The sequence below is a fragment of the Plectrocnemia conspersa genome, unplaced genomic scaffold, assembly GCF_051122295.1.
Source record: "Plectrocnemia conspersa isolate PC_06_02 unplaced genomic scaffold, ASM5112229v1 ptg000009l, whole genome shotgun sequence".
Lineage (NCBI taxonomy): Eukaryota > Metazoa > Arthropoda > Insecta > Trichoptera > Polycentropodidae > Plectrocnemia > Plectrocnemia conspersa.
Window position 1 is genome coordinate 26,739,770 of NW_028277173.1, and position 21,093 is coordinate 26,760,862.

General features: G+C 34.6%; 2 protein-coding genes across 8 annotated transcripts; one reads left to right on the plus strand and one right to left on the minus strand.

The window, feature by feature from the left end:
* Positions 1-1,705: 1,705 nt before the first annotated feature.
* Positions 1,706-19,811, plus strand: Usp32 (Ubiquitin specific protease 32). Of its 7 annotated transcripts, none has more exons than XM_088191384.1 (19): positions 1,706-1,846; positions 1,902-2,133; positions 4,876-5,203; positions 5,313-6,033; positions 6,100-6,330; positions 6,952-7,100; positions 7,177-7,317; positions 7,394-7,484; positions 9,449-9,603; positions 9,672-9,892; positions 9,956-10,418; positions 10,538-10,727; positions 10,794-11,078; positions 11,875-11,975; positions 13,486-14,006; positions 15,720-15,886; positions 15,944-16,230; positions 16,296-17,024; positions 17,870-19,811. In XM_088191384.1, exons 1-19 carry the CDS (start codon positions 1,789-1,791, stop codon positions 18,170-18,172), a joined length of 5,373 nt encoding a protein of 1,790 aa, XP_088047510.1. In that variant the 5' UTR covers positions 1,706-1,788; the 3' UTR covers positions 18,173-19,811. The 7 variants fall into 7 exon arrangements, with proteins under 7 accessions (XP_088047510.1, XP_088047512.1, XP_088047514.1 ...); XM_088191386.1 differs by having other exon boundaries at positions 15,956-16,230; XM_088191388.1 differs by having other exon boundaries at positions 11,875-11,921.
* On the minus strand, positions 19,810-20,979 carry Hsc20 (iron-sulfur cluster co-chaperone protein HscB-like protein, mitochondrial). The gene is made up of 3 exons (XM_088191390.1): positions 20,330-20,979; positions 20,187-20,272; positions 19,810-20,127 (listed from the first exon to the last, which is right to left on the minus strand). The coding sequence occupies exons 1-3, from the start codon at positions 20,587-20,589 to the stop codon at positions 19,826-19,828; spliced, it is 648 nt and encodes a 215-aa protein (XP_088047516.1). The 5' UTR covers positions 20,590-20,979; the 3' UTR covers positions 19,810-19,825.
* Positions 20,980-21,093: the final 114 nt, after the last annotated feature.

A 21,093-nucleotide genomic window follows, 5' to 3' on the forward strand; every position in this document is an offset into this window, starting at 1 on the left:
TTAATTCATTATATCAAGGTTTTACTGTACATATAAAACAATAATTATAAATTTGTGTTTGGATTTACCCACCCTAGTAGTTATTACCGAATATGTCAACGGTGAATATTTCCATTTGTTTTGTCTCTGAACATCACACCTGGTATAGTGGGAGCACTCGGTTAGGTAATTGAATATTATTTTTTTTCAATTCTTTGCGTTTACGGTCGAAAAAATAAAACATCCTAAAATTTTACTCTTTTATATATTTTTAATTTCTTTTTGTTTTCCATTTATTATTTTTTTAGCACTAGATTCAGAATATTTATTTTTAATATCTACGTCATTTTTTCCGGTAACAACGTATCACGAATGACGAGACATCGTCGGTCGTAGTCTTTCCGTCGAGATTCGCCAAGCAATGTGCTGTCCTCCGCCGCCGTCAGGTTAGTTTTACTAGAATGCGACCTAGTTTTAACTATAACAAATATATAAATAGGCTCCTTGGTGTGTGTTGTACGCTTGCCAAGTATTTTCAGATTTCTTGGCAGCTTTGTTTGAAATTTTTTGAAGGAAATGTTTAGCCTTCATTTTGATTTTATGATAATGATTTAACATCACTTTCTAAGTTTTATGGGGGCCAATATAGATTTGTTATGGCCAAAACGGGTCGGCGCAGAAATAGCGGTGTTGTGACGGCTCTCTCTCTTCCGGCAAGCTTGTAAGGGTTCGGACGCGTGCCGTCGCGCGTCCGCCCCATTTTTGTAATGTAAACCGTAACCTTAAATAAACATACTACTGCAGCGGCTCAATCTGTGTCTCATTGCCAACTGCCATCATCACAGACCCTAAAGTTTATTTGCATTTTTGTCGATTACATCACACATATTTACACTATCTTTATCTTTATAAAAAGAATTACAGACAAGAGCAGAGGCATAGCTAGAGGGATTTAAGAGGTACGTGTATTTGGGCGCCAGACTAGTGAAATATTTGAGGCATAATTTAAATTTTAAATTCGTGTTTAAAATTATAGTTTCAATTTTTACATTAAAATATGATGTATTTGACCAATTTCCTCCAGCAAAATAAAAAAAAATTCTATATTGATATTGATAATTTCTTTTTATTTCTTATGTACATTTTTCTGTTAATAAAAATACATATGCATTTTTTCGTAATTTTATTTTTGTATAAAAATATATTTTTTTTTTTTTTAATATTTATAGATCACTATGACAAATTGGAAAATTAAAATTGCCAATAGGACATTTTAATTTGAATAAAATTTATATTACCATTTGAAATATGTATTTGAAAATTGTGAAATATGTATTAAATGGGATGTAATTTGGATAGATCGTCCTCGGGCAGCAATTATTCCCGCTACACCTCTAGAGAAAGATACTGTTGATGACCAATAAAAAAATACTTATGAAACAGCATACCAAGTTTGTAAACTGATTCGGCAATAAAATGACTAATTGTATACACTAATTTTTTAGATAGCTTAATTTTTATATTAATTGCATTTTAGTGAAAACTATTGAGAATTAAAAGTATTTAAATGAATTTGAACGTTCGGTATTACCCCGCGAAGAATTTAAATTAAATGAAGTAAAACGACATTTCGAAAATGTTTATGGCCAACGATTTAAAAATGCAGAAGTGACGTTTTGACGTTTTCGTTTCGACGATAAAGAGCTCAGTTGGACGACGCGACGGCAGTGTCGCCCGTCGCGTTCAAGTGCGCAGTGACAGCGAGCGAGTAGTGTTGTGACAGCGCGCGGCCTCGGGCCATGGGCGGCGATGGGCGCCAAGGAGTCCCGCCCGGGCTTCATCACCCACGAGGATGCGCTCAAGAGAGGTACCATTCGCTGACTCGTTCACCTCGACTGTTGCTCACCGCCTGTCGCTTTCAGTTTCGGAGGGCGAGGTGCGGAGACTACGCGAGGCTCATCGACGCGCCGCCAACGGAGCGCCCGCCTTAGCCGCCGCCGCCTTCTACAGCGAGGTGCTCGCCGAATCGGCGCCCCCTCGCCTCGCCGAGAGGCTCTTCCTAGCCTGCGGCGGATCTAGGCGCGGGCTGCCGTTCAAGGACCTGCTCTGCGGATTGGTGCTCCTCACCAAGGGCACTCAAGACGAGAGGATCAAGTATGCGACTGATTTTTTTTGTTTATGTGTATTTACTCGCGTTGTTTGCGTTGAGAGCGCGTTCGAGATAAGAGATTTTCGAGACTGATTGTGCAAAAGTGGCGAATCACTTATCAACGAATGAATTTTCAAACATAATTAATCCACCATTTCCTTAGTATTTTCCTTTACCTGTCTAATTTTCCTTCTCGCCACTTAGTCACCAATGTCGTTTTACCTTATATTGCCTTTCTTGGAATCTACAGACCTTGAAATTCATGTACAATATGTCCTTAGCATTCTATATTTAGATCACTGAGAGTTTAGATTTTCCTAGATAAGTTTTATCTATTCCTTGAACTTCACAATATATAAAGCGGACAATTTTCTTTCAATCGATATAATCAATTACCATAAATTTATGTTTACATAACATATCATTATCAATGAATGAGACGCAGTAACCGGCTTTTGTTATTCAGTTAATTATATGAAGGATGCGGCGTTTGCAGTCAGATAAGCTACATACGTTATCCGCGTATTGCGTTCATTATTATTTAGATTGAGCTAAAATCTGAGTAATCAGCAGACAAAGGATCCTTTGGCAACTATCCAAGAGTTTGACAAATAAACAAAATTATCATTTTGCGTTGAGTAATCCTTTTAGCTGCCGAAAGGTTATTATTAAGTTTTTGCGATCAATAATGCTCACTGATAAGCTTTCGTCGAACAAGGCGAGTCTGGTTGCTTTTTTTATTGTATTGTATTTAAATTATGCAACCTTGGACGTTGCTTATGTAATTTTTTATCAATAATTTAATGATTTTGCTTACATTTAACATAACCAAATCTATCATATTTAATTCCAGCATACACAATTATTCTTACAAAACGATGATTAAATACTGGCAAAAGTCTGATAAAAATATCTTTATCGATAAGAAAATCTTTTCTCAGATGTACGGAAAACCATAAAAATATTCTTCAAATCAGATACAATTATTCTTACAAAATGATGATTAAATACCGGCTACAAAAGTCTCATATTTCTACTTTCTAAAGTCAAAATATTTTGGAAGTGCTGCTATATATATTTGGAAGTCAAACAAACCGCTACATTTGGCAGCGAAGTAGATAAACCACCCCTTTGAGTCAAGAACATGACCATAACATACCAGTAAAGCTGATTGATTACAATTGAAAGATTGCTTTTTATAAATGAAATTTTGTGCAAACTCAATTTACGCCTTGTCAGCTACTGTTGGTTTAACCACTTCACTTTTTTTCCAAAAACGATAAAAAATATTTTTTTTATTATATTTATGCAAAGTTAATAGGAAAATAAATATAAAAAAAAATATATTTTTTTATTTCTTTAAAAGGCAATAACGGTGGTCATGTAGTTCCAGACAATACAACCATTATTTGTAATATATTAGTCATGGGTGCAGGTTTGAAAACCGATTTCTGTAAAACTGTAAATGAACGGTCATTATTCATAATGATTTGTTTATTATCCACATAGAGTAAAGAATATATATAAATATATATATAATAGAAACGGCGACATAGGCTAAAATCATGCTAAGTTTTGATCTCGACTGCTAGTCGCGCTAAGTTTTGATCTCGACTGCTAGTGCGCCTGTGCGGTCGGCAGTGTTTGTAATGCCGACGGACAAAATGACCTTGTGACGTTTGACAATGAACATTGTAATTTCTTAATTTATATTTTCCTTTATTAATTCACTTTTATCACCAATAATTATTATATCATTACACTCAGTAAGTTTTCTAATCGCGATTTCATCTATAACTAAATTGCAAACTAGTTTATAATTTGTCGATTGAGATTTTATTTTTAATGCTTCAAACGTAATCTCCGTTCAAGTTCTGATACCATTTACCAATGGTTCTTAGGTGAGGCAGGTTAAAATTTAAAGTCTGTCGAACATATTGCTAAGCTTTGGGAGAATAAAAACTTAAAAGTTAATGCTAACAATCGAACTCAGACTGAATACTTGGCTACTTTTGAATTAATTTTTCTTTTTAGAAAAGTTAACAACTCTTTTGAATCAGAATCAAAATTTGCTAATAGTGACAAGCCGTTTTTCTCACTTAAAAGTCCTTTGTCTGTTATTGACTTAACTATATTTTCCAAATTAACTATTTTTTTGTTTCTACGTTAAAGTTTTTGCTTTAGTGCGTGTATTATTTTTTCACATTTTTTGAAATTAACTTAACATGATTTAATTTTCGTAATAAATTAATTTTTCTAGGAGAATTGTATGCATCAGTATTCGAAATTGACTTTGACGGAAGTGGAGACGATGGTTGGTTTTGTAAAGGGACTGAGTTGGGTTTTAATCGTTTATGATAAAAAAGGAATCTGGGTTAAAATAGTCCGAACAAAAAAAGAGAAGAAAATTATGTCGGTTTTTTGAACAACTCTTGAAAAATATTTCATGAAGTGGATAATAAAAAAATGTTTTCAATTACGTCCGCTCTCTTAGATTGATTTTATCATCTTGTCAGTAATAAATAATGAAATTGTAATCTCTTACAACGCATTATCTGACATTATCAATATGTATGCTGTGGGGTTCCACATTACTGAATAATTAAGCTGTAACGTTTTGTTTGACTTATCTTATCTTTTAAAATAGATTTGTGTTGTTCCTTTTCTTGCTCATATTATTACGTTTTCTAAAAGTATTGTAGATGACTTTGAAACGAGCGTTACGTAATTGTATTGTTTGTTTTTAGATTTTTATGGTCGTTGTACTGCAACGAAGCCGGAACGTATATAGCAAAGTCGGATTTTATCGACTCCATACAGAACGAGAGGTCATCTTTGTCGCCATGGAAATCATGCCAGGTCAACACCAACATGCACATGGTGGCGACGACCTTGTTCGGCGGCCAAGGCGACAAAGTCAACTTCGAGACGTTCCGATCATGGCTGTTGATGCACAAAAACGCGACCATATTCTCCAACTGGCTACTGCTGGAGCAAAATGTGAACTTATCTTGCGACCTGGAGACGCCGACGTTCTATCAAAGCTTGGCCGGTGTCACACATTTAGAAGAAAGGGTAACTATTAATTAAAATTGTAAAAAATATCTAACTTATGGTGATAGGAACAGGTTGCCTGTCGATCGACATACATTTGTGAGTCACAATATTTTTTATTAAATTTTAGGATATCTGCCTACTAGAAAAATACTTTTGGCGCTTGATAAGCGGAAGTGCAAGCGGTCAGCTAGATGCTGCATGTATGGGTCCTCTTCTTTCTCCTCCGGTACCAAAAGCAGTGCTCAATGGTCTACTATTAGCGCTCGACGAAAACCGAGATGGTCACGTTGACTTCAAAGAACTCTGCTGCGGCCTGAGCGCTGCCTGCCGAGGTCCCGTCCTCGAAAGAGTCAAGTTTTGCTTTAAAATATTCGATGCCGATCGCGACGGAGTACTGAATCAAGCGGAGCTGCGTCACATGATCAACGTCCTCTGCTTCGTCGCCAATGAATCTCTACAAAATAAAACCAAAAGTAACAAACCCGCTTACGAGCCGAACAATGTGTTCGATTCCCTAAAAGATATGATGACGACGATCGTCGGCAGCGGAGCGACTCCGAAGCATTCGAAAGAATCGCTGAAGGAATCTAAACCCCAGTTGAAAAGTTCTACGGTATCGTCGGGTTACAGTAGTGACTCGACGGCCGAAAATGGCAATTCTTTGTCGTCGGAAGCGAGCGAGATGAGTCACGAAAATGAAGAGTTCGGACTGTCGCAGGACAATTTCTTGATTTGGCACGTTGACAAAGGGAATAATTTGGTGGCACCGTTCTTGCAGTTGATCTTTCAAGTTTGTCACATCGTCTTGGGGCTGCGGCCTCAATGTAAACATCAAGAGCAAGAAATCGGTTCGTATTCGATTAATTTCTTATAATCTAATGATTGTTCGTAAATATATTTTTTTTTATATATAGTTTTCGGTTGGCTCTCGAGGGAAGTGCGGCGCGGTTATTCCGTCGGACAGTTTTGGTATTTGATATCGGCCGATTGGTGGAACATTTGGAAGACTTATACAAACAGTGGCAATGCGAACGGAGCCGAAAAAGGAGATCTTTGTTGCGCATGCAGACACACAACTCACAGAACCATTCAGCCGCCGATCGACGAGGCGATTGTTTGTGACGAAAACTTCAACAATTCATCAGGTTTGTATTAATTATAAACATTTGAAGAATCTCAATGTTCTATTGTGGCAGAATAGTCATTTCGGTGGTAATTAAAAGGTGGTACTTTTTGATGTGTCTCTCTGGTTTCTGATCCTTGCTGGTTAATTTGTGGCGCTGATCTGAGTCAATCGCTCTCTCTGCTGTTGTAAGAAAGTGTCGAGCAATACAATTCCTTCTAGTGGCTTAGACGAATTATAAACTATTAGAACAAGAGTATGTATCCCTATAAGTTAAACCATTTTAGTCGCTTCCCAATATTGATAAAGGATAATCAAAAATAATACAAATTCGCGAGACAATGCGTATTGTTTTATGGGCTCGTGTTGCAGATTATATGGTGCGATTAAATAGTTTTGTTTACCGTATAAAACTAATAGTATAGTCGCTCTTTCTCTCGTGTTTTGTTCTATTCTTGCTTTTTATTAGACGGTCATGTAGGTTGATCTACACTTTTGATTTTTTTTACTTAAATACACGACTTGTGTATTTTTTGAGTGGCATTTCCTTGCCTCTGTTAAATAAAATGGATGACCTACAGAAGACGTTTGTTAGCTATTAATCGATTGATGTAGATGTATCAATTTTACTAATTGTTTTCAGATTGGAGCGGTGATACATATGGCCGTTCAGAGACTGGATCTTTAGGAAGTACTAGCAGTAGTAGCGGAGTTTCCAGCAACAGTAGTTCTCATAGTGCGCGACCAGGACCAATAGATAATAAGTCTTTATTGGCACCCAATCCATACAATGTATTTTAGAGCTTTTTTTTTATATCACTACCTTAAATTGTTCGTCTTGTTATAATAAATTTGTTGAAACAATCAGGTGCTAACTTTGACCGGTGAAGGAGGTCATTTGAAAAGAGATTTGACTCTATCGGAACACAGGGATTTTGAATTAGTGCCTGATTCTTTATGGAAGGCTTTAGCTCAATGGTACGGCGGCCCACAACCTTTACCCAGACAGGTTTGTGTTTTTTCTAAATTGTTTCAATGTATTATTGTTTGTTAATAAACAATCTATAAATTTTACAATCTTGCAGGTTATTCAACCTCCAAATTCGGGAGTAGAATTAGAACTTTATCCAAGAAATCTGAGATTGATGAAGCATATGCCGTCAAATCAACATCATGGTAATATTCTTATTTATAAATTAAATAGTCAAAATTTTATTAACAGCTTGGTCATAATTATATTATTCAGGGTCAGATATATAAAATGGTTAGAATGAAAACAAAGATGTCATTTGGGAGGGGCAGGGGGGGTCATTTACCCTCCCCCTTAAATTTGTCCAGAAAAATGCATGTCATTTAATGAAATCATTTAATGACTGGCCAACTTTTGCTCCCCTCTCCCCTGAAAAAGCTAAAATTATGTGTCTGATTTTAAACCAAAAATTCTTGGATTATACAATTTTAGAATCTATCCCGAAAATATTTTTTAACATATGTAATTTCGGTGAAATCATATCGGAATACATTTTCACCAGTAGATACATATTTTCACTAGTGAAAAAATAATTTATCTGATATGTAATAATACTAGTAATATTCAACTTTTTCATATATATAATAGTAATATGTATATACATTTACATACTTATCATTATTTTTTTACATGTGATGTACAAATGTTACAATAAATGTGTATTTTTCGGTGAAGTTATATTTGCACAAGTCCAAATATATTTTCACCAGTAGATATATATTTTTACTAGCGAAAATATAATTTAACTGATAAGCTCTAGTGAAATTATATACTGCTCTAAAGTCTATGTTAGTTGCGAAACTTACTCTTCAAACCCAAACCTAACCTATACGAATTAATCAAACCTAATTTGACCCAATGAAAGTTCTTAAACTAATTATAGTTTTATAACTTTCATTATATCAAGTCTAAAATAAGCCAAATCATCTCAGGGGAAAATAAGCTGAAGAAGTACAGACAGACGTCACATCTCGCTTATTGCTCCATAGTTTGTGTGCAATTGGATATTACGCTGTTTTAAAAATATGATAGCTATCCTTACCGATTTTACTACAGATTTCTGATATGAGATGATTGGTCAAAGTGTCAAACCGAATTTTGGTCAATTAGAAGACGCAAAAACAATTATCACATCTCAGAAGTCAAAAATTCACGTCAAAAGCAATAAAATCGTGTCGGCGCCATCGCAATGGATACACTCGTTACCGAGCGTTCTCACTGCGACGGCGCCGATACGATTTTATTGCTTTGGACGTGGATTTTTGACTTCTGATAAGGGATAATTGTTTTTTTGCGCTCTCCTATTGGTCAAAATTGTGGCTCCCATCAACCCTTTCTTCCTTATTCAAGAAACTGGATTGTCGACCATCTATTTTGTTTCCAGCTAATTTTTTGTGTTTTATTTTCGGCTTATTATTTTCGACAAGATGCTGATTATAAACAATAAAACTAGTTATAATACTGACTTCCAATAACCAGAAAAAATCTTTGTTGATTCGTAGGTTTTTTAATTCTTCGCCTTTCTGGACGATATGAAAATTTAGGGATCTCAAACGATGTTTTTTTCTCCATTAATTTTACACTTCCTCACTGACTGATTGATTATAATTTTCGACATACATAAACATATCTTCAACATTACTAAGAGACTCAAATTATTTATCATTATCGCTAAAATCCTCACACCGTAACGACATTTTCAATGGTTGGCAATTTTACCCTATTTGCGTTAACACAGTCAGTTTGAGAGCTATCCATTTCATCATTATTCATAATTGAGAAAGAGATGGAAAGCTTGGGTTTAATATTACTATTAGCTCTCTAAAGTACACGATACAGCTATATGTTCGATATACTTATCATTACTCCTGTTTATATTTTGAACAAATTTATAGAAATTAAAGTAATTACTATATTTTTATATTTATCAATCAATCGGAGTAATAAATAAATACTGACTAAAAAAAAGAATCTGATCATCTGTCAAAATAATTCTTACCGTCTAATTATCATTCTAACCGCTTATATTCTGACCTTTTAATATAAATTCTTACCTGAAAAATACGAGCCAATAAAATATGTGTCAAATATATAATATAATTAAATTTAGGTCCAAGCACGTCTTCTTGGTCTGGCATGGTCGGAGGATACGGAGCAGCAGCTTTATCGACAGTCGGAGCCGCATCTTATCAGCCCGTGAATGTTTTGCCTCATCGATACCTTGCGTACACTGCCGCTTTCTCTAGATTAGCCACAATTAGACAAGTACAAAAATAATCAATTTTACAGTTCATCTATAAAAGTGTACTTAATATTGTCTTATCAATAATTAGGTGAGTGAATTCATTTGCTCTCAACTGAAACTGTCACGTGAGGATGTCCGTCTTTGGTTGGTGGAAGAGAGCACCATTAACCAAGATGAAGGCGGAATTTTGACTCTGCTTGAGAATGAATCCGTCACTCTGGCGCATCTCGGCGCCATCGACGGACAGCGATTGCTTATTGAAGTGCGCAACAAAGACCTCACGTGGCCCGAAGAAATGGGGGCACTCAGGTACAGCTGTGATAAATATACCTGCATCTCTCATTTTATAATAAAATATATTCTAATCTACAGTAAATCCGCACTGACTCCGGGAAACAAGCGCAACACTCTGATCAACGCCACTCCTGGAACGCCTCATCCTCCCGGCGCCACTGGGTTGCAGAACTTAGGCAACACGTGCTTCATGAACGCTGCTCTGCAGGCTGTTTGGAACACGGGACCGTTGACATGCTACTTTACGAGAGATATGCATCTATACGAGCTAAATACGAACAATCCTCTAGGCACTAAAGGCGCATTAGCGCAACGATACGGAGAGCTGTGCAAAGAGGTGTGGAACAGCGGCGCTAGATCCGTGGCGCCGCTTCGGGTGCGTCTGTGCATCTGTCAGAACGCAGATCAGTTTAGCGGTGGCGGTCAGCACGATTCTCAAGAGCTGCTCGCTTGGCTACTGGACGCGTTGCACGAAGATTTGAACCGTGTCGCAATAAGGCCTTACACAGAGCTGCGCGATTCAGACGGTAGACCTGATCAGGTATTTTCTTCAAGTAGCTTTTCAATGATCAATGATCAGAACTCCAAACATTGCTTCTGAAATCATATTTGAGTATTAAAATTCCATCGGTTAATATATATTTTTAATTCACTTTTAAGGTCGTCGCACAAGAAGCGTGGGAGCAACACACAGCAAGGAATCAATCGGTTATTACGGAACTGTTTTACGGACAGCTCAAATCCAAAGTAACGTGTACGAAATGCAAGCATGAGTCGGTGCGCTTCGATCCGTTCAACATGTTGAGTTTGCCACTTCCTATGGAGAGTTACATACTCGTAGAAGTTTTAGGTGAGTATTGATGTGCATCATCGATGGTTTTGAGATGGATCATAACATATTTTTTGATTGCCACAGTCATAAAGTTGGACGGGTCCGTGCCCATCAAGTACGGCATCAGGCTCAACTCAGAGGGGCGATATTTGGACTTGCGCGACGCCCTCTCCTGCCTGTGCGGCATAGAATCGAACCACCTTCTGCTCGCTGAAGTCTCCGGACCGAGGATCAACCGTTTGCCGTGCCTTCGAAATCGGTTGCGGACTGGAGTCGCCATCATCAACCTGTATGCTTACCAATTGCCGTACACGAGCTGCAATTTCCAAAATCCTATAGCATACATGCATCGAGAACCAGAAAATATCGGTACGTACACAATCCACGTAGTGGTGCGGTAGTAAAGGCAGTGCTAAAATTTATTATATGAACACTAGATAAAGTGGTTTTATCTGTTTCTTTCTTATATTCTTTGCCGAAAGAGTATTGAGTTATTTTTCATATTAACCCTATAACGCCGAGCGTGTCGTTTTCGTAACGTTTAATTAAAACGTATTTAGTACCGAAAATATAAAGTTTTTGGAGCCGACGACGATGTAGACCAGGGCTCGGCAACCTATGACCCGCGGGTCACCAAGTGACCCGTTTGATGATTTGAAGTGACCCATTTCAGTTCTGCAAATATTATTTTTTTAACATGTTACGATGTCCCAACTAGACCACATATATGGTTGTTAGGACCAAAAATATTCACTGACCCCGAATAGTCCTTTTAATAGTCACATTTTAATTATTTTGACCCGCGGCCAAAAAAGGTTGCCGAGACCTGATGTAGACGATATCGTCGCATTTCATTAATAAAAATGAAAATTTTATATTTTTTTGAATTTTATTTTTAAATTTATTTTTAAATTTTATATTTTTTTCAAAAATTTTAAATTCAGGCGTTATAGGGTTAAACTAAGCATCGATGTATTAAATATTATAGTGTTAGACAACGATTTCTGATAATATTTTAGCCTCGTTTCAATTTGATGATTATTTAATATTGACATTCAATTTTTAACTGTTTGTCATCGTTCTATGTTTATTATTACTCACAATAGTGTACGCCTTTGTACATTTTTTCACATATTTTTAGTGTTTTCATACAATTTATTTTCAGACGCGGATAACTTCGGAGCCAGGACGGTCCCGCCGGCCGCTGCCGAGGTAAGAAGGCCCCCCACCTCCTCCTTGTGCATGCCTGCTCTTTTCTGCTTCAAGGTATTATTACACCCACTTACATAATCTCCCCCCACAATTCACCCAAACACACACACACGTCAAGTAAATATTGAACTGATTCTTTGACACATTATTTATTATAACTATACGGCATGATATTGGTGAAAGATTTCTATTTAATCAAAAATTAAATAAAAGTTTATTTTTTATTAATTTTCGCTGTGATATATTGACTCGCTGTGTTTCGTTCAAAGTATGACTGTTGTTGTAATTTATGTCACAATGGCGATTTGATAATATTTTGTATATATTTAATATGTAACATAATAAAATTCAGTGTACATAATATATAATAGTATTGATTAATTTTTCTGTAAAAAATTAGATTTGTGGTGGTGGTGGTTGTGTTTTAGAAACATACAGGTAAATCTCGTTGTAAAGGTTTGATCTATTTAAAAATATCTGAAACACTGTTTTGCATAGATAGATTATAATTATAAATTTTTGAAGCAGAAAAAGTGAAATTTACGGTATAAAAATCACTGCAAGAGTTATTTTTAAAATTTATTACAATGCAAATTATACATTTTTTTATATTCTGATGTAGAAAATTTATTACTGCAATATTGTGTTACATAATTTTTAAAAGAGACGATAAATTATAAAAAAAAGAAAACTACTTCCATAAATTTCGAATTGATTTGTTGCCATATGATAATTTTACTGCTGACCGCTTCGGGTGACTGTTGTCTTTGAAAGTAAAAAAATTAGGGATGAATTTAAAATCATTTTATAATATTAACTTGACATACCGGATGTGTTTGTCATTCAACTTTGCTTTAGTTATAAAATCGGACTGTTTTAATGTGGTAAAAGTAAATTTCTGCTCTAAATTGTAAATATTGTAGTGGAAAAAAATCATCAAAAATTTAACGATAGCATACAGAGTCATGTTTCTAGATTTTTTATTTTAATTTTTAATAACATATTTTTACATAATAAAAATATTGTTAATATAATAGTTAAACGAAATAACGAACATATCTTAAAATTACATTTAAATATGGATAAGTATCTTATTAAAAAAACAAATAACGGCAGTAGAATCTCTGCATCACTACAATTACAAAAATGATCATTTAATAAAAAACTATTATTTCAAGTATATGTAACAGTTGCACAAATAAAAATTGTTTTAGCGATTGCTTTTACATCTTTATTCTAGTTTTTGCATTATAGTTGACAAATATCTATGTTATTGAAGGTAGTAATTTATGATTAAATCACAAGTGTCAATTTTTCTGTAGACGTTGATATTACTGTTTGGTATTCCACCATTTGATATTGTTATGTATATTTTTCACATGTGTGTTTCACATTATTCGTGCAATAGTAAACGGGATTTTCTTGTATGTAAAGACATTTTTTTTAGACTTGCACATTATTCAAATCACTTATTTGATTTATTGAGTACCACAAAATTTATTTTTATTTATAGTGGCACTTATGTGTTAAATATTGCCGTCATTATTTTTTGTGTCATTCGCAGCGACTGTCGTCTTCGAGCGAGTGCAGCGACAGTCCATCGTCGGACAACTGTCTTCCTTCCAAGGACAACTTCACCGGCTACAATTGTGTCGATAAGCAAGACGCGTTCTCCGACAATAATAACCATAAAAATAATGTTAAAAAAATCTGTGATAATACGTCTGATGAATCTATAGTATACTCTAGTCAAAAACAACTGAAAGGCATCGACGACGATACCAAATTCGACGTCACGCCACCGTCGCCGACTGCCAATTGCAAAATCGGCGACAGCAACAAAAGCGACGACCCAACGAGGCCTTGTTATTTGGTAGCTATTCATAGGAAGCTGTCCCGACAAGACATGTACTTCTTGTCTCAGCATAAGAACAAGTCGGAATTGTTCGGCATACCGTTGCTCATTCCCATATCGGAGGGCTGCACCAGCAAACAATTGTACACGTCAGTGTGGACTCAGGTTTCGAGGTTGCTCAGCGTTCCGCCGCCTACTCCGCCTGATCAATCCAACCACGCCACCGATTGGTAAATATTCTATTATCTTATAAAAAGCTTTATATAATAAACTTTATTTTAAGAGATTTAACATTTATGCATAAAACTAATTGTTTATGCATTACAATAATAAGAAATGAGCAATAAATAAATGCATAGATTGAGAAACATTTTATTTCTGGTGTGCATTAAAATAAATAAATTGGGCATGGCCTGTACTTGCATGGGTTACCGTTTATAAAATTTTTGGAATAATTTTGTGTTTTGAAATATAATGTTTAATTTGAGTTTATTATAATAAAATAGAGCAATATATAAAATAAAATGCACATTTATTTGTAAACATTTTTAGAATTAAAAAAATATAGGGAATTTTCACCGTTACTCTCTGAATTTGCGTCTGCGGTATGCAATATGTTGTACCTCGCTCAAGTTAATTGCTTATGGGGAGGGGGGGGGGGGCAAAAGCTAGCCAGTCAGTGATATTTTTTAATATTTCGATTTCACTAAGATTCATAGTATTTCATTAAATGACAATCATTTTTCTGGACAAATTTATGGGGGGGGGTTCGTGTTGAGACTTTATATAACTATTTTACAATTTACAGTAAGTGAGAATCGAATGAAGCATAACTAAACCGAATTTTCACCAATATGGGAGTGCAAAAAACAATTATCCCTTCTCGGACGTCAAAGGCAAAAAAATCTTGTCGGCGCTGTTGCAGTGGGAATGATCGTTACCGAGTGTGCAAGCGTTGCGTCCAGCAAATGGACGTTTCACAACTGTCAAGTTGATCAGTTAAATTATATTTTCGCTAGTAGAAATATCCATCTACTGGTGAAAATGTATTTGAACTTCACCGAAAAATACACATTCACTGTCACATTTATTCATCGCATGTAAATAAATAATGCTAAGTATGTAAATATATATACCATATTACTACGTATGGAAAAATTAAAATCATATAATTTGACTAGTGCATGCCAGGTAAATTATATTTTCACTGGTAAAAATATATATCTACAAATGAAAATATATTTCAATATAATTTAACTAAAATGACATATTTTAAAAAATATATTTAAGATATTCGAGACATATATATTACTTAATTAAATTGTACTTTATTTTATTATAATGTTCTCAAATTATACATTATTTCAAAATGCTAATGCATAGTTTATATGTTTTAATGCACACTACAAATAAAATGTTGCTCAATCTATGCATTTATTTAATGCACAAATTATTGTAATGCACAATTTGAAACAAAGTATTTATTTAAATGCACATATCTTTTAAAATAGCTCCCTGTTAAACCCCTTTTCAAAATCAGTATATATAATGTCTGCTTGTACAATGAAGTCTAGATTTGAATGGAATTCACTACAACTAATATCCTTAAGTTGTCGAGAAATTAAAATCATAAATCAAAATTCAGTAAAAAAGCAAATGTTATTAGAAAATTATTCTCTTTATTAACCAGACCTTTTTTTAAATATCGAAATTGGTGTAATAAATTAAATTAAAGGTAAAAATAACTACCTATGGTGTTTGACTTCGGTTGTTTGCTACACTAACGAAACGCTAATGCGCAGTTTATATATTTTAATGCACACTACAAATAAAATGTTGCTCAATTTATGCATTTATTTAATGTTCATTTCATATTATTGTAATGCATAAACAATTAGTTTTATGAATCAAAGTATTTTATAAATTGTCCTCTTATGTTACAGCGACGATAGCTTAGGATACACGTTTCCGTTCACATTGCGCTTGGTGAGTCGCGGAGGAATCAAATGCGCCGTCTGTCCGTGGACACGATTCTGCCGTGGATGTATCATACCCTGCGAAGACGAACCTTTCCTTCGCAACTTGATGCACAATGCTGCGTCAACGTCTGGTAATTTATTTTCTTATTAATTATTATTACATATATATTACTATTTGATTTTTATAGAAAATTTTCTAGATGTGTCAGGATCGCCGATTCGTTCCGAATACAGTTCCATAAAAATGTCGCCATGTCCGAGTCCGAAGCTGCAGAGCCGGCACAGATTAAACACCACGCTCGACGAGTCGAGCGTAACATACGATTCTCAGATACATTATATCGATTTTAAAGAGCTGGAAGCTAACATGAAGTATACTACTCAACCAGAGAGCAGTACTATAGATAAAATTTCTATAGCTATCGATTGGGATCCGACGGCGCTTCATTTGAGATATCAAAGCACAAGAGAGAGGGTTAGTTTAATACAAAGCAAGCTGAGCGTTTTTAATGTATGATTATTAAAATTGATTATTTTTAGGTATGGATAGATCATTCATCGGTGGTCGAGAGTCGGGCTGCTCACGCCGCCGCTGTTCAACTTCACCATTGCTTTCACGCTTTCACTTCCGAGGAGCAACTGGAGCAGCGTTACAGCTGCGCCAAGTGCCGCACTAGTCAGCCGGCCACCAAAAAGTTGCAGATATGGCGATTGCCCCCGATCTTGGTCATACATCTGAAGCGATTCCAATACGTCAACAACAAATGGATCAAGTCGCAGAAGGTAGTCGACTTTCCGTACAAGAACTTCGATCCGACCGCTTTCCTCGCCTCGGTGCCTCAAGAGACCATTCTGCGCCACGCTGAGCTGAAGCAGCACAGATCCAGGAAGCTGGTGAGCATGAGCGAATGCACCCAAGTGATGGAGAGCGAAGAAGAAGGAGACGTTTCCGACGATTCCGTCCTGGACGACGAAGAACCCGTACAATCGGGCACCGAGTCGTTGAACGAACCTTGCAATATCGAGAGACTGCAGAGTAGTAATATCAGTAAGACAGTCAGGAGCGATTGTACGAAAGAATCTGAGGGCGAAAAAAGATCTGCTGAGAGGCGAAAAAGTTCGGTGTTCGTATCGAACAGAGAGCGGTTAGAGTCGACGAGCTTGACCAAGACTCCGGTCGTGGACGACGACTTCGTCGATTATCATCAGCACAAACTAAAGACTGGGGAAGATCCTTTTGATCTTAAATATAGATTATACGCCGTTGTGGTAAGTTCATTCTATATGCTATTAATTTTTTTTTGTTATTTCAAAATTGTGTTAAAAAAAATCTGTTTATTATCTACTCGTGAAAATGTATTTGAACTTCACTGGTGCAAATATAAGTTCACCGAAAAATATACATTTGTAACATTTATACATTGTATGTAAATGTATATATTACTACATACGGGATAGTTGAAATCATATAATTTTACTAGCACCTGCCAGATAAATTATATTTTCACTGGTAAAAAGATATATATTTACCGGTGAAAATGTACTACGATATGATTTCACTGAAATAACATATTTTTAAAAACATTTTCGGGATAGATTCGATACTTTTTTTTAGATTTTCTTTGAGGAATAACCTGCGAATTTCTTGCTTAGTTCAGTTTTTACAGGGAAGGGGGGGGGTAAAGTTGAATAGTTAGTGGTCGTTTTTTTTTAATATCTTAATTTCGTTAAAATTTATAGTATTTCATTAGATTTCATGCATTTTTCTGTAAATGTTTGGATGCTTCGCTAGTGTTCTTTAGTCTTTAGCAGCATAATAGGGCTACAAACTTTGACATCTAGTTTGTGTTGCGATAATTACTTAGATTCAGTTTGTTTGAGAACTCAGTTGTTTCCTTGTGTAAAATAAACGTGCTACAACTGGCATCATCTCCTGAATAAAAGTATAATTTCACTTAATTTTACATTGATTATTGCAAGTAAAACCATTCATTGTAGCAGAGCTGATACTACTCATTTCAATTTATGAGCATTAGAACAAGAACATATAAGATATAATATATGTATTTATTTTCGTATACATATAATCAAAAAACAAATTTTACTAATTGCAGAGTCATTCCGGAATGATGAACGGAGGTCATTACGTATCTTACGCCCGCAACCCTAGCGGTGCATGGTACTGCTACAACGACAGCTCGTGCAAAGAGCTGACTCCTCCTGCTCAAGACACTCCGTTCAGAGATGTAACGCCGTCGATCGATCCTAGCTCCGCTTACATGCTGTTCTACGAGAGGACCGGACTCGACTACGAGCCATATTTGCCCGACGTGAGCGGCAAGAGGCACGTCTTGAGTGAGACAGAACTTGCTGACGGCGAAGATAGTGATTTTAAAAAAATGTGCATTATAAGTTGAATTAGTGCGACGAAACAACGCAATAATGATAATGTGTGCGACTGATTTACGAACATTGTTTAATTATTATTAATATTATATATATATATCTGAAGGGCATAAAAGTGATGGAGATGCGTGTTTTTGCATTTCTTTTACACAATATACAGGACGCTGAAAATTCAAGTGTTAATTTTTAAATAAAAGATAATTAGGTTCAAATGACACACATTTGCGTCAACGGCTCTTAACGATGGTTTACAATGCCACCTAAATAAATAATTACCTTGTTTGCATTGATTTGAAGAAGAGTTGAAAAATAGCATTGTTGCATCTTTCCAAAATATTGGCCTAGTTACATTATGAACATTTTAAGGACTTTAACTATAAACATCGATCAAAGATATCCATACGTTAAATAATATTGGGTTTGTTTTATTTATTTTCGATATATAAATAATTTCCGTTTTAGAATGTTGTTGATTGTATTAAAACACATTCCATTGTATTGGAGATTGCTGCCTAAACTTTTATGCCCCTCATTCGATGTATTTTAATTTTTCAACTCTTGTTTTATGATTGTTATCTTATAAGGATGAATCTAATACAAACATTCCTTTAAATCCAAAAAATATTTATTGTATAATTTTAATAATATTTTTAATTCAATATTGTATGTTTATAAGCGTTTTATAAATACCTATGTTATGTTTGTATTTAAACAATTTTACGTTACTGTTATACATTACATTGAAACATTTTTTAGTGTTAGTATTGTTCTAATCGTTTATGATCTTTTGAGGTGTTTCAGATTGGATTCGATCGAGTTTTCTTAAGGATTTATTTATATAATTTATTTTTTATGATAAATACATCTGTGGCTCAGTCGTACGCGTCTTAAAATATTACGATTTACCTTTTTTTAATGTTTAAATATTATTATTATTATTTAGTACTCAATAGTTGACTTGCGATAGTATACCAGTATATGTATATACCTTATAATACTTACAATGATTTACTTCTTAGCCACAGATATTAACTCTTATACTGACATTGTTATGGATATATGCACCTTATTTCGTTGATTTATAAATGATCGGTCACAATACCCTAATTTGTATAGTATTAACGTTTACAGAGGATTTATAACGAGTATCATTTTTTTATAATTTAAAAACACGAATCACTGTGCCATTCGCATTTATTTTAATTTGTTATGTTACCAAAGAACGTTATTTCTCGGTTTGTATGTAATCAAAAATATGTAACCTTGATTATGCATATTACGTAATCAATCTAAATTTATAACGTATTAACCAATGTATGTCATTTTGGAGCTTTTTTTGCAAACGTCTGCGTATATTATTATAACGGATCGTTTTATATTTTTATATATATGCAAAAACTTGTGTTTATGACGATATGGATATTCAGTATTATTGAATACATATTGCAGAATGCGTCGCAATAATGATAATAACGATATCTCAACTGATTTGTTGCTAAAACAATAACGTTTCAAATTGTGGTTTAATTTGTTTCATAGTGTTTACGAGCCGCTTTTGAGATTTTGTGATATATAAAATATGTATGTAATTGTAATGAACAGATATGTGCATATATATTATGATTATTGTGTAATAAAATATTTTCAAAATAATTCATCACTATTTATTTTACTATATTCATTCTCCGTATAATGCTCTTGATTTGATTGTTTATACTGTCGTAATATTTCATCTTGATCAATATCGATTTAGCTGCTGCTAAATTCTCATTCTTAAAAGATTCGTTCAATTCATTTTGAAGTGCCGCTAAGATTCCTTTATTATCTTTTTCAATCTCTAAGATCTCTTCGGGTGTATTTGCATTCTCAACTTCTTCGTTTCTCTCCATTATCTCCATAAGAAATTTACTTTCTAATTGCGTTTTTTCTTCAAGCTCTAAACCCTTTAGATTCAGCATATAAATTCCTACGACAAAAACAATATTAAAAACCTTAAATATTACAAATGTATTAAAACAATATTACCTCTAGACAGCGGTTGTAAGAGAGTCGAATAAGCTTTGTTCACCAATGAAGAATATTCTTCAGATATCATCTGTTCATCTCTTGATCTACAGCAAAATATAACTACAATAAAAACTTTACATTATAAAAAAATCCATATCTACCTATTGCTAAATTTATCAGGGTGTAACTGCCGTTGAAGATCTTTGAACTTCTTCGCTAGAGTCACCTCGTCCAGATCATACGCCTCTCTCAAATCAATGATTTCAAAATAGTTCTTCGCTTTATCTGGTTTTTGTAAGACTTTGCATTTCTCGCAAAACAATTGACCGTTTGATTCATTACAATTCCAACAGACGCTCATCATCCGTACCAGAGCGGGATTTAAGCAAAAACGCGACAAAATATTACTTTTAGACAACATTTTCTTAACGATTATGTAACAACCTTGTACTGATGTATTTTAATTGATTATTATTTTATTAAATGATTTATTCATACGATAGTTGATATAAATACGTGAATGTTTATATAGTTTGTTATTAAAATTATATTTAAACAATTAATTGTGTTTTTTTGCGATAATTATTATTTTAATTAAACGTAATCAAGAAACAAACTACGCCAAAGCGCAAAGGCGATCAGCTGTTAAATGACAGTCTTGACTTTAAGCAAAAAAAAAGTGGCCAACTATGGTCGCAATTATTTTTATAGATTAAAGTACAAAAATCTTTCTTTACTCGTAGCCAAAACGTGTTGAAACGTATGCTTGAATTAGCTGTCACAAGATAAGTCAATTATAATTTCTTGCTCTGCTGTTGGAAGGAAAAATGCATCATATTTTTCAATCACGAATGGACTTCTTATCCATTTATATTTCGACATGTCAAGATCTTCAAATTTTGGCAGACGGGTAGTGACGGGTGGC